The sequence below is a fragment of the Lagopus muta genome, chromosome 6 (genome assembly GCF_023343835.1).
Source record: "Lagopus muta isolate bLagMut1 chromosome 6, bLagMut1 primary, whole genome shotgun sequence".
In the NCBI taxonomy this organism is placed as follows: domain Eukaryota; kingdom Metazoa; phylum Chordata; class Aves; order Galliformes; family Phasianidae; genus Lagopus; species Lagopus muta.
The window spans coordinates 6,301,734-6,315,250 of NC_064438.1; the positions used below are offsets into that span (position 1 = coordinate 6,301,734).

The 13,517-nt window shown below is 50.3% G+C and overlaps 1 protein-coding gene across 1 annotated transcript in view; it reads left to right on the top strand.

Annotated features, from left to right (window-relative positions):
- The window catches only part of EPS8L2 (EPS8 like 2), a 42,799-nt gene that overhangs the window by 1,251 nt on the left and 28,031 nt on the right, over positions 1-13,517 (top strand). Inside the window, exons 2-3 of the mRNA XM_048949583.1 lie at positions 12,446-12,510; positions 13,225-13,280. Coding sequence (XP_048805540.1) covers positions 12,467-12,510; positions 13,225-13,280 — 100 coding nt within the window. The 5' untranslated portion in view covers positions 12,446-12,466. The remainder of the gene's footprint in view (positions 1-12,445; positions 12,511-13,224; positions 13,281-13,517) is intronic.

Below are 13,517 nucleotides of genomic sequence, written 5' to 3' on the forward strand. Positions count from 1 at the left end.
AAGAGACCCCAATGGGCTGAAGGACTGAGGAGGTTTCAGTTCTTATAGACAAAGAAAGGAGCAAAACGGGAAATGTATGAGTTGGCTTGTGTGGGCTTGAGAAACATCCATATGAAATAAGTCCAGGAGCAAGGCTGAGCACACGGGGGGAGCCGTGGGGTGTTACACCCTGAGGGCTGGATCATAGAATCATAGAGCCATAGAATGACATGGTTGGAAGCGACCTTAAAGCCCATGTAGTTCCAAGGCCCTGCCGTGGGCTGGTTGCTCCCACCCCATCAGGCTGCTCGGGATCCCATCCAGCCTGGATTTGGGTACCTCCAGGCATGGGGCATCCACAGTTTCTTCTCCACACCGTGGTCCCCCTCTGTGTGTTCAGTCAGGGCTGGTTTGTGGGGTTAATGACAACTCAGCCATTTTCCCTTTGTGTGGGGCTGAAGTCCAGCCCCATGTCTGTTTCACATAACAGCCATCAGCAGGACTGCTCCCACCTCTGGGGCAGGTGTCAGTGCATGCCCTTTGGCCCATGAGTTTGATGTCATCGTTACCAATAAAATTAATCACTCTCTAAAAATACTCTAAGCCTCACCAACCTTCCCCAGCAGGAGTGCCAAGGCAAGTCTGCTGACTTCCTGGAGTGATAGAGCCAGCTTCCCACTCTGTGTAAAGCACAGTGCACAACAGAGAGGTGATCCAAGCAGGAGGAGATGCTGGAGAGAGCTGGTCTTGTGCTGGTCTCATTCTTGTGAATGAGGCATCTGCTGTGTTTGCCTCCTTTCTCCTGGGCTGGGAAGGCACCACCTGCAAATGCGCTGTGCCAAGGGGGTTAAGCAAAAAAGCCCTGGTGGTTTTATTTCCTGGTAGCAGCTCAGCTCTATCAGGAGAAATGGCAATTAGGAAGGGAGGGAAGGGCTCGTCGCTGAGGGCTGGACCAGTTTGGATACGTTTCCTATCCGCCTCCCCAAGAGAGCCCAGCCCTTGTTCTGTGCACTGAATGCTCCCAAGGATTTAATTGCAGTGGTGCCACCAAGGAAGCAGACCAAAAACTTCCCAACATTGCTGTCACTGGGCAGGCACACTTGCTTCCTTCCACTGACCATGGGCACTCACCTGCACCATGAGCACTAAGAAACAGGGCAGGAAGGGACAGTGGGTAGGATTTCACAACAGCCCTGGCTGTCACGATGAGCAGGTGTGGCACAACTGGGCCATCATGGCCCACAGCCCCCCAGCCCAGCCTTGATGTAGGTGAAGGCAGCTCCCTCAGTGGCCATTGCACTCTGCTTTTGGTGGCGTCTTCAGCACCGTCTTGGGAGCAGCCAGCAAAACCTTTCCTTGTTTCGGTTTGCAGTTGAGCCACTGCCCCCCTAAACCTTCCCGTAATCGGAATTTGTTTCAATTTTGTTCTTCCTGCTTCCTTTCTGTCTATTTTTTTTTTTCCTCCCTGCTGTTTTATCAGTCTCAGCCTGTACAGATTTATATCCTACAAAGGTAAACTGCAGGCCATTTGAATGGCAGTAAACCAAAGTTCAGGCAGCCAGCAGCACTGTCAGCCATTGCCAGGGAATTTGGAGAGCTGCAGCTGGCAGGGCAGTGATTAGGTAGGTTCAAGCCAGCAGGCACACAGGGCTGAGCCTACACCAGCCTTCCCCAGTCTGCTCACACATAACGGGCTTAGGCCAGAACTGAGACTTCTAGATATGAAATCCTCCCCACCAGGTTGGAGGCTTTCATTAGCATGAAATTTTTTCCCTATGGGAAAAATAAAGCAGCAACTCTGCCCTTGCTCTGTCTGCAATGAATGATAAACACAGAGGCGCCCGTTTGGCCGAGCCTGAGACGCTCCTTTCATCACCAAATTCACTTTGTGGAAACACTGAGGAGAGGGGAAGAGAGAAAGCTAATTGCAACCACGACAGCCCTTAATAAATCACAGGCTGGAGCCTGCTCTCCTTCCTGACACTGCTGCCTCTTAATTATAGCTGCGTTCATCTGAGGAGTTAGAGGAGGAGGGCCAGGCTGTATGCAGAAGGGAGCACTAATTAAAACCTCTCTGTTCCCTAGAAAGATATTCATGTTTTCCTCTGGGGTTATGGACTCATTCCTGCAGGAGAACCTCTAACACCAACTTTCACACAGCAAGGCAGTTCTTCTTGTTGGCAGTGCCTAATGCTCTCAGCATTGCTTCGGGGCTGACATATGGGACTTTCTACACTCCCTCGAAAAGGAAAGAGGAATAACGAACACCCAGGCAGCCTTTGCAGGCGTAAGGCTCCATCACAGAGAATGGCTTCTTGGTGTTGTTGTTCCCCTGATTGGAACTAGATGGCTTTAGTGGGGTAGATCCATGCCCAGACTTGCAGGGAGCTACCACATGACCACACAGGGAGGTGAGCTGCTGATACACTCTGCCTTTTCCAGCTCCCCAGAATGCAAACTGGAGGAAGACAGTGGTACTCTGCAATATGGGAACAGCAGTTTGCCCCACTGAGGTCAAAGGGCTGATGCCCAAATACTGTCAGCCACCTTCTTCCAGCTGGCCCTGCAGCATTTCAGCAGCAGAGAGCACAGGAAGATCTGATCCAGCATCCCATGAGCTCAGTCCAAGCAGGCACTCGAAGCCAGAACTGAAAAAATAAAAAAGAGGCCAGAAAAGCTTTAGCTTAGCGAGAAGAGCTGTTGCACTGAGCTGAGCAAGAGCAGGTTGAACTGGATAAATGGAGAGCAAATGGAGCAGAGCTGTGCTCACCGCTGGTCTCTGAGCAGGTAACACCCAAGGTGTGGTCAGGCCAGGGGCAGCACCCTTTTCCCACTGCTCCTCCATGCTACTGTGGCTGCTCTGCTTCAAAACAAGAAAGGAGGGCTCCCGTGTGTGTGAGTTGGGTCACAAAGCTCCCCGTGCTCCTCAGCTTGAAAGAGACACAGCTGAGGTGCTGCTGTTCTCCAGACCTGCAGAGCTGCCTGTGGCATGGAGTTAGTGAATAAGGGAGCAGCTGTCAAGTGATGACAGAGCTGGGGGCATCCCGTGAAGCTGGCAGCTGGCGAGTGCAGAGCCAACAGAAAGAGATGGCTGAGCACACTGGGCAGGTACAGACTATGGAGCATTGTGCCACGGGTGGTTTGGATGTCAGGAGTTTACATGAGTAGGACAAAGTGCAGCGGGACAAATATTGGGATGAAAAGGTGTAGTGAAGAGACTTACATCCCACTGCTGGAGGCTGGGAGACTTTGAGGAGAGGGTCCCCATGCGCCCATCCTGTTCTTGTTCTCTGCTCTGGCCATCTTCGAGGCAGATCCGTGTGCTGGTGTGGTGTGGCTGGGTTGTGCTCCCAGCCTGACATCTGAGAGGTGCCCACCCCCAGCAGGGAGGAGAAGAGCTCCAGCCCCAGGGACTGCTCGATGGAAGGAAACGTCATGCAAGTTTAATCACAGCCTAGGAAGTGAAGACCGAGGCTGTGTGCTCACAGCCCACCTGTCACAGTCACATGCAAACTAGACCAGACAGGTCCCCAGAACATCTGCTGGCAGGAGCCCAGAGACACTCCTGCTCTGCTCCCTGCTGCCAAGGCTTTGCAAGCAAACGGTAAAAGGTTAGGAGAGCATGCACAGCTCTGGAGCACATAGCGGGAGAGATCTGGGCTGTCACTGCTCTCAGCAGTCCTTGGTGTGATGCTGACCCCAAGATGATCTGTCTTTGGCCAGACAAGTGCAGATAGCTGCCAAGGTGCTGCATGCAAAGCTGTTCTCCACTTCAGCTCTGCACGGGTGGCTGACACTCAGCTCCTCTTGTCTCAGCATCTCCTTCCCCAACACCTCAAGCTAAATTTGGCCTTGGTTAGCTCAAAACTCCCAGCTTAGCATTAGGATCAAGCTGGAATTTGCCAAATGACTTTGATTTCTCTGTCTAGTCAGAGGCTCCCTGTCCCTCTCAAAATGTGTTCCTATGCTTTTCATGCTGGACTCAGCCTTAAACCTCAGGCTGCAGCAGACACCTCCCCTGCTTCCTCCTTTTGCTGTATGAGAATTCATGCAGGCTTTGGCACAGGCTGTGCCATCCTCTACCAACTCCTGCACACTGAGATTGCCCACCTGGCATATAAGGGCTTTCTTGCTCATTCTACCTCTCATCTTGGAAGATCACAGGGTAATTCAGGTCCAAAGGGACCTCAAGGCCAGCTCTGAAACCAGAGCAGGTTGTTCAGGGCTTTACGCAATGGTACCTCTGTGGGCAGCCTCCTCCACAGCACTGTGGTTCCACAGCAGAAACCATCCCCTGTGCATCTACTTGCAGAGCTTTGGTCTTATGGGACTGGAAATCCCAGTGGGACTGTGGGTGTGTGGGCAGTCAGAATCATGGAATCATGAAGGCTGGAAAAGACCTCAAAGATCATTGAGTCCAACCCCAACCCGCCCCACCATGCCCACTGACCACGTCCCTCAGTGCCACACTCCACCTTCCTTGAACACCTCCAGGGATGGTGACTCCACCACTTCCCACCCACGTTCTGATGCCTCACCACTCTTTCTGAAAAGAGGTTTTTCCTAATATCCAACCTGACCATTCATCACTCAGGGAAACCATTCCTCCTCGAGGCACCACAGGAAGCTCTACTACACTCTTCCAGCTCTGTGATCACTGCATTTTCTCATAGCCCAGCTTACAGACTGCCCTCCCATGCTCCCAGCCCGGCCCTCTGCTGCAGGGGCCACGTAGATTTTTTCCTCCTTGCCATCACAGGAGGTTTTAATGTATTATTAAAACATTTCTGCATGGTCAGATTAGAAACTGCCATTTCAATTGCCTCGATAAACCCAACTGCGCACATCCTTCTATTCTCAGCGAAACAAAGGGTGAAGGGAATGGATATTTTTTCTTGTTTTGGTTTTGGAACCACCTCCCATGGAACTGTTCTGGTTACTGTGTGACCTGCTCTTCCTGCCTCAAAAACCCGCTCCTCCTGGCTTTATGGAAAGCCCAAGTGACAGAAACCAATCCCTAAACCCAGCTGGCAGCTGTCACACTGTGAAAGCCTATAGGGTTTACCTGCATTCAGGGGAAGGCCCACCCTTGGCAGGTTGAACAAATAGATGACTGACAGCCAAAGCTCAGTTTAGTGATCTCCTCTTTCTGCCTTATGGAGGCAAAGGGGAAGGGGCAATCAATATGAAAACACCACACTCCAAACAGCCCAAAATTTGACCCAAGCCCTGTCCAAGGGTAATGGGAGGATGGTTAGACTAGATGATCTTGTAGGTCGTTTCTATGATTCTACATCCCGGGAATCATGGTGACCACTGTATCACTGAGCTGGTTAAACCCATGTCAGCTCACTTTCTGCAGTGACAGCAGAGCTCCCACATGCCAAGTTTGAGCTCCAGTGAATTGTTAGTAAGTGGCCAAAAATACATGGACAGGATATGAGTAGGGAACACAGAATGGGGTGGGAAGAAGTTGCACTGAGTGCAACTGAGTTGCACTGAGTGATGAGGCTGTGAAGGCTGGAAAAGCCTTAAACATCACATGCTTTTTTTCATGGGATGAATCTCCTCCCTCAGATGTTCTTCCCCACCCTCCTGGCAAAAGTCAGAGGGTGAGTTTTATGGCAGGAAATGAAAATTAGTGATGCATTAGCATCCCCGAGCCCAAAGCACAGGCGTTTGGAAAAGGGATGAGGAGTGGCGTGGGACGGCTCCTCCCTGGCACAGGCAGACAGAATGAGGCTGCAGTCCACTCCCTTTCTTTGGGGAAAGATATGGCAGCCTGACCTTCCCACGCAGGGAAATAAGGATCTCCTGGGTTAGGTTTACCCATCGTGCTCTACATCTTGCTGCAACCACAGAAACGTCAGGATGAGCACGCTGAAGTCAGGCCGCAGCCCTGCTGCTGGCAACCAAGCAGGTGGTGCTCAGGTGTAAGCATCGTGGTCCTGGGGCCGAGGCTTTTGCTGGGAAGTGATGTGGAAAATGATTTTGTTTGCCCATTGGATCTGGCAAGCTTTTCAGGTCATCTGTTAATGCAGTAGCTGTAGAGGTGAGCTTGTAAGGATCATGCATAGCAGCGTGAGGTGGGGTCACAGCACACCTACACATTACAGCAAGTGCTTAATGAGCCCTTAATGCACTTGGGTGATCAGCTCAAAGCAGCCACCACTGCATGGGTAATGCCCTACCCATTCATACGGCACGGCTGATGACTGGACCAGAGAACTGGAAAGAAGAAGCACTATCACCCTGTTTGCTGCCCCACTGGGGCTAGCTTTGCTGAGCTTCCCACCTGTTCTTCAAATGCCTGGAAAAGCCAAAGGAGAGGTGTTCTTGCCCTGCAGTGAGCTTTCTGTGTGCTTGAATGAGCCCTCAGCCGTCCCCTCCCTGGGACTCACATCATGCTTTCTCCCATTTGGATTGTTTTGAGCCAGGGTCTTTTCATTTACACAATTATAAAGAGCTTTCATGCATCAAGCACTCATCTGCCTTCTTCCGTGTTTCCAAAAGCATCAGTAAATATGTGGCAGGCTGTTTCTGGGCTGGATTCTCAGGCTCGCTAAGCTGCAGCCCAGGCATGGTGCACACTCTGCATGGTGCCTGCGGCGAGAGGGAGGCTGTGCAGACACTGCAAGCCCAGACCTGCCCCATGTTTTCCCTAGGCTTCCTTGGGGCTCCTGCAACAGAGAGGAAAAGTGTAAATTCAGGAGCAGTGACTCAGCACGGAGACTCTGCCTACACTTCCTTCAGAGGGGCAGTGGAGTCGGTTTCCAATTCTTTTTCCCAAAGATCTTGGAGATTGTGGCTAGTTTTGCATTTTCACTGGATATTTATAGAGCAAGGCACTGTCTAGACTTGCTTTGGGGTGTTTTACCTGCTGGCAGGAGCAGAAGAACTCCCAGTTTGGTTCAGCCTGAGCAAAGAGCCTCAAGCACCTCTCTTGCTGGCTCTACAGTAGGCACAGCATGAGCCCAGGGACCAGTGGTGCCAAGCCCAACAGCCTGACAGGCACATGGGTGTTCCCCTCTTCCTGCTGGAATCCAGCCTGTTTTCTCAGGAAATACATTTTAAGGGCAAATCGTTGTTCCTGAGGAGGTTAGAACAAGGCATTGGGTGTAATGGGTATAAATCTCATCCTGGTTCTCAGCAGAGCGCAGAAGGGCACGGCACAGGAGGGGGGAGATACTATTAAATGTGGGGCCCATCAAAGCTGGCAGAGGGGTGGCTGTAGATCTGAGGTGCCTCAGTCTGGAAGAGATTTTCTGGAGAATCTCTGCAGTGGGAAAAATTCCATGGGCAGAGCAGGGAGTATTCCTTCCCAACATCCCACAGGTGGTACCCACCGCCTGTCACCCTACTGACCGTAGCACCTCACGTGCTGTGCACAACCCGACCCTACACACCCATTCAGGCTCACCTCTTCATCTGGAGCTGGCATCTTCCCAAAGCAACCTGTAATCCTAGTGCCTCCGCTTCTGTGAAGATAAACTGAAAGGTGGGAGGGAGGAAGAAAGGGGCAACAAGACTTGAGATGCTTTTTAAAGCATCTCAAAGAGCACATGGGATGGGAATGGAGGACCCCCGGAGATGAATCCAACCAGGCCATCCTGTATCAATTGGGTGTTTTCCCCTTTTCAACCAGGTTAAGACTATGGAGTTCACTCAACCACTATGACTTGCAAGGCTTGGTTTGAAAGATGCTATCTGGCTAGCACAAACACTGGTTTTGTTAGGAGTGTGTGCACTCAGAAGAGACCCCCACCAAGGAGGTTTGAATTCCTTTCAGTGAGCCCTGACAAGAGGCATCCTTACTGGTAGGGCCAGTAAGGCATTTAAAGGCAAGAGAAGGCTGTCAGTTGTGCACAGAGCCAACAGCACAAAGATGTTTTGTTAGAGGACCCACATGGGGTACAGTGTTTTCTATCTGTTAGTATCTTTCAATCCTCTGCTGGCATGCAGGGAGCTGGAAGGATACCCTCAGGGGCTGCCTGTTTTGTGGACAAGCCAAGCAGGGCAGGATACGTGTATCATGGTGCCTGTCCTCCCTCTGATCTGGTGCGTACAAGAGGGCTGAGCTCTGCAGGACAGTCCATCAGACAGCTTTTGTCAGTGTGACGTTCCCTTGCAAAAACACCCAGCAACCCTAACAGACGGTGCTTTGTTGTCCTGGGAAGTTTAAAAGATAACATCGTGTGGGCACACAGCTAATGTTTCAAAGCCAGGCTTTATGTTACTTTCTGAGGCTTTTGCTAATCTAGCATTTCTGCCTGGCGTATCCAGTTGTCTCCATGGATCTGTGCTCCAGGCCCAGGCAGGACCCTGGGGCAGCCTCTCCATCACATATATTTCACTGCTGCCAGAGTATAGCCATTCTCACCACCACTGCCTTTAGGTTGGCTTGATGGGATGTGAGAGGACCCTTTGCAGTCCCAATGGCTTTAGGCTATGGATATCAAACATATATGACTCCTTTTTGGTTACACATTGATTACTGATACACGGGTATTTCCAGTTTTTTGAGTTATCCAGTCTTCACCCGGAGTTCAGAATTTCGCACAACTCCTTTCCGTTTGCTTGAGAACAAAAATAATGTATGATCACAGCAGATGAACGGAAAGTATTGCTGATAAAAAGGGTGAATGGCAATCAAAGCAATCGGACCACACAGAAGAGAGTGGCTATTTTTTCCCTTACAGCTTTTCCACTCTTGCATCTCCCTCTTCAAAGACTCGGAGAAAGCCAAAACAATGCATGGCTCTCTTCCATTTACTAGGAATGTACAGAAGTGTAGCACAGACAACAATGACAGGCTCCTGTCATGACTCTGCGTGCGTCTTTGGGAGGATATTTGACCTTCAAGGATGTCCGGAAAGTCAGGGAGGGAGACTTCCTTTGCTTCAAAGCATGATACTTCACCCTCAGTGTTGCTTCAGGAAAGAGGTGGAGTCACCATCCCTGGAGGTATGTAGGAAGCGTGTAAAGTGGCACTGAAGGGTGTGGTTTAGTGGGCATGGCAGTGATGTGCTGATGGTCAGACCTGATGATCTTAGAGATCTTTTTCAACCTTAGTAACTCCAGGATTCTATTTATGGACATGGGTTAGAGGGTATGGTGAAGATGGATGAATGGTGATGCATCCCAGGGTCCTGAAGGAGCTGGCTGATGTGGTTGGTGAGCCACTCTCCATCATATCTGAAAAGTCATAGGTGTCACAGTCCCCGGTGAGTGGAAAAAAGGGGAAAAAATCACTCCCATTTTCAAGAAAGGCAGAAAGGAAGACCCAGGGAACTACAGGCCAGTGAGCCTCATCTCTGTGCCTGGGAAAGTCATGAAGTGGATCATCCTGGAAGAGATGGTAAGGCACACGAGAGATGACGAGGTGATCCATGACAGCCAGCACGGCGTCACCAAGAGCAGATTGTGCCTGACCAATCTGGCGGCCTTCGATGAGGAAGTATGATGGCATTGGTGGACAAAAGAAGACAACTTATGTAATCTACCTGTACTTGTGCAAGACCTTTGACATGGTCCCACACAACATCCGTATCTCTAAGTTGGAAAGAGATGGAGTTAAAGGCTGGGCTGTTCAGTGGGTAAATGATTGGTTGGTTGGCTGTAGCTGGAGAGTTGTTATCAACAGCTGTATGTTCAGATGGGGGTCAGTCACAAGTGGTGCTCCCCAGGGTCCATTCTGGGACCAGTGCTCTTCAATATCTTTGCCAGTGACAGTGGGATTGAGTGTACCCTCAGCAAGTTTGCAGGAGACACCAAGCTGAGTGGCATAGTTGATATAATAGAAAGGAGGGACATCATCAAAGCCAGATTGGATGGGCACATCTGAAACTGCAGACTGCCAGTGCTCTTCAAAAGGTGAAGCTCTCTCAGCTCTTTCTTCCTCTTACTCAAGTCTGGCTGTCTCTCAGTTTCACAGAGTAATTAGAAAGGCTCCAACCCCTCAGAAGAGTGTCCTCCCCCAGTCCGCCAGCCAGGATTCAATTAATATCAGACAATTTAAATAGAATTAAAAGATGTGGTGTGAGGCTGTGTACCAGCTTGACTTGGCCATCCTCACACCACGCTCTCTTTTCAATTAAGACAAGTTTGAACGTGGTCCTCCCAGCACCAGCACCAGTAAGAACCTGGCAAAGGTTAAATACTGAAAATAGCACTAATAAGTAAAAAGCAGGGAGCTCATCGGTGTAAGGACCTGCTGGCTTTGTTTTGTGCCCCAGCTGGGATGCAGACACCCTGGAACTGAGGGCAGCCTTTCAACAGTGATGGCAAAGAGAAGGATCCATTGGAGTTCAATGTGTTATGACCACGAAGATGAAGCAAGGATCACTTTGTGTGTCCAAAGGAGCAATATGCAATCGGCCTCTTGCTGAAATCAGCAGTGCTGATGCATTTCATCTTCTGCCTGGCATCCTTTGTTCCTGTTGTTTTTTCCTCTCTGAGGCCTGGGAGGAAGCTCTGAACTCCACCAGCCAAATTCAGCAACCCTTGCATGCTGGAGTAACCTGGATTTCAGTCCATTAAGGACATGGCCCTGGGGCAGTAAGTGAAAGGGAGCCAGAAATATTATATTAATAAGCAGAAACACTCCCAGCTCTCGTCGTCAGCCACGGGACTAAAGTGCTCAGACAAGTAAACAGAAGAGAGCTGAGTTTATTAGAGCACGTTCCCTTTTCTAGGTATCTCATGCTAATGTACAGAGAGATTTGAGAGATAGGAACCATTTGAGGACTGTAAGAGGAAACCAGCAGACAGCTATTAACAGAGGAAAAATTCACAGGTACCCAAGCCTGGGAGCAGGGACAGGTTTCATTACGCACAGAGAGGCTGGCAGAACACCAAGTATCGATTCTAACATCTGTATGAATTAATATCCACATGCACATGTGGGGGGGGGGGGGGGAGAGGGAAGGGGGACTTTTGTGTCCACCAAAACAAATGAAGATGGGGAATTTAATGTGCTTGGAAGCAATTCCTGCCGGTGCCTCAGCACTGAGGAGTGTTGCTGTGATACAATGCAGGCTGGAAGCTGTAAGGCTGAGCCCAAAACATGACAGGGGCCCCAAAGAGAGAGCATGTCTTGCCACAAAACACATCTCTCTGGCACTCATGCAGCGAGAAAGCTGCATATCTGCCCTGACCTCAGGGTAAAATGCACAGAGCAAAATACTGCAAGTGAGCACTTCCAACACCAGGAATAAAACCGGATATGTGAGGAAGCCAGGGCAGCCCTACCGATGATACAACAAGCCCTGCAGCACACAGGCAGCCTCCAGTGGGGAAATCCCAGACGTCAGGGATGACTCTGAAGTATTCCCCAGGAATTGCATACAACCTTAGTTCAGTTGAGAAAAAAATCACAGGGCAGCTCACACAGCTTCACAGAACGTGCCACCCTCCTTCAAAGGTCCCACTGCGGAAGCTCTCACTGAAGACACTGAGTGAGACTTTCCTTTAGATAAATGATGAGTGTTTTTAAGCCATTTGAATTGGTTGCTCAGAGAAATTGTCATCTCTGGAGGTGCCCAAGGCCTGGCTGAGTGGGGCTTTGGGCTACCTGACCTGGTGAGTAGCAACCAGCCCATGGCAGGTGTTGGGGCTGGGAAAGTCCAGTCCAACCCAACCATGCTGTTGTTCGATGTTGGTGTCTTCCAACCCAACCATTCTATGGTTATGTGATCTTTAAGGACCCTTCCAACCCAACTATTCTATGATCTTTAAGGTCCCTTCCAATCCAAGCCATTCTACTATTCTGTGATTCTATAACTCTGTGTGTTCTGACAACCCTAGAATGAGTGAGTGGGGTCTGATCCATGTGAATGAAAAAAAAGGGTCTGAGTGCCCATCCTTCAACACAAGTGCCTCCGACGTTCTTAAATTAAATTGAAGACTTTTTCTTGCTTTTCCTTCAAACTGTGCAATGGAGCTAAGGTCAATAACTTGGATCCCAGTGTCCTGAGTTTTTTTATTATACCTCATTTTCCCTGCCTTTTTCCCCTTCTAGTTCTGCCCTCAGAGCAGTGCCTGCATCTCTCTCAAGCACTTTTATTGAAAATTCTTATTGCAAAAGAGGCAAAATCTCTCTGAACTAAGCCTGCCTGCCCCTTCCCAAGCAGCCAGCCATCACAGTAATAAGGCCTCATCAGGTCTGTGCAGAGCCATAGGCAAGGCTGCTTTGGTAGAAAATGGAACACCACCAACTCTGGGAGTGCCTGGAGGAGATGGGTAAGAGAGGAGAGGTGGAAATAGGCTTCAGGAATGTTATGTCATCTTCATCTCAGCCCAGGTCAGAGCCATGGGGCAGCGAACGGCCAGAAAACCCCACTGTGCTGCTCTCACTTGCTTGGGAACCCTGAATCAGAGTTAAGGCATCATATGCACCAGTAAATCACCTGAGAGTGTGAAGGCTGTTTTCTAACTTCTAACTTTGTCTCCTCTGCTTCTGTTGAAGCTGCCCATCCTGTGAAGCAACATGAGTCTCAAAGGATCCGTCAGCAGCAGCACTGGCTCAACAAAGTAAGGATCTGTGTGGCGGGCTCCCTCCATCCTATGGGCAGCACTCCTTCCCAGTGCCCAGGGGGAGGCTCCTTGTGGTCCCATCTTTCCCCCTAAGTGCACAGGGTTTGTTTCACCTTTCCTTGGATTCTCACATGTTACCATGTGGGATGTGGAGACAGGCCTTACAGGGGACGTAACCTATGCCTGGAGGCTTAACACCCCCAAAATTCAACTGTTTTACACAGAATTACATCCTCCCACAATTGCACATGGGACATGGGTTGTACTTATGGGCTTGCTTTAAAGGAGTAGGTTTAAAAAGTGTCCAAGAACAAGAGCTCTGAGCCTTGGTGCTTACACTGCTTGGGTTCAGGTGGACTCAGTTCTAAGGATCAGCCTCCTTTTCCCTGGCCTCCTCCCCATACCAACTCATTGGGAGCACCATTCTCAACACAGCCCTTCCAGAAGTGATGTGCTCCCAGGGAGACCGTGAGCAATGGTAACTCTACCAGTAACAGGCCTGGATGGGCTGCCCTGCTCCTCTTTCCAGCCATTGGGTTTGGTGACACGGGCCCGTGGTGTGGATAACAGCTAGGGTTGCAGAGGGAGCTGCAGAACTCTTCGCCTGGCAGCACCTTCAGTGGATGTGACGATGAGAGCAGGGCTGGTTTCCCTCACGATTGCTGTGGGGTTGCACTGCTCATGCTGATTTGTGCCTTCCTTCTTTTGCAGTGGCAGCATGGGCAAAGCGGACGGAGCCTCCAAGCTGAGCGCAAAGGACCTGTATGGTAAGTGGTACCCACAAACATGCTGGTTTGTCTCAGGTTTCCTATAGGAAGGGTACCTTTGGAGGTCTGGACACTGTTGCTGGGGAGTTTGAGGTCAGCAGTCCATCACGTGTGTCTGCACGTCCTCTGTATGGAGCATGCACTTTATGCTACCATGTCCCACGCTGGTCATGGCTGTGGTTCCGTGAGGACAGACAAATCTATGCAGGGCATTGCTTCCTCTCACCTGGATTCTCT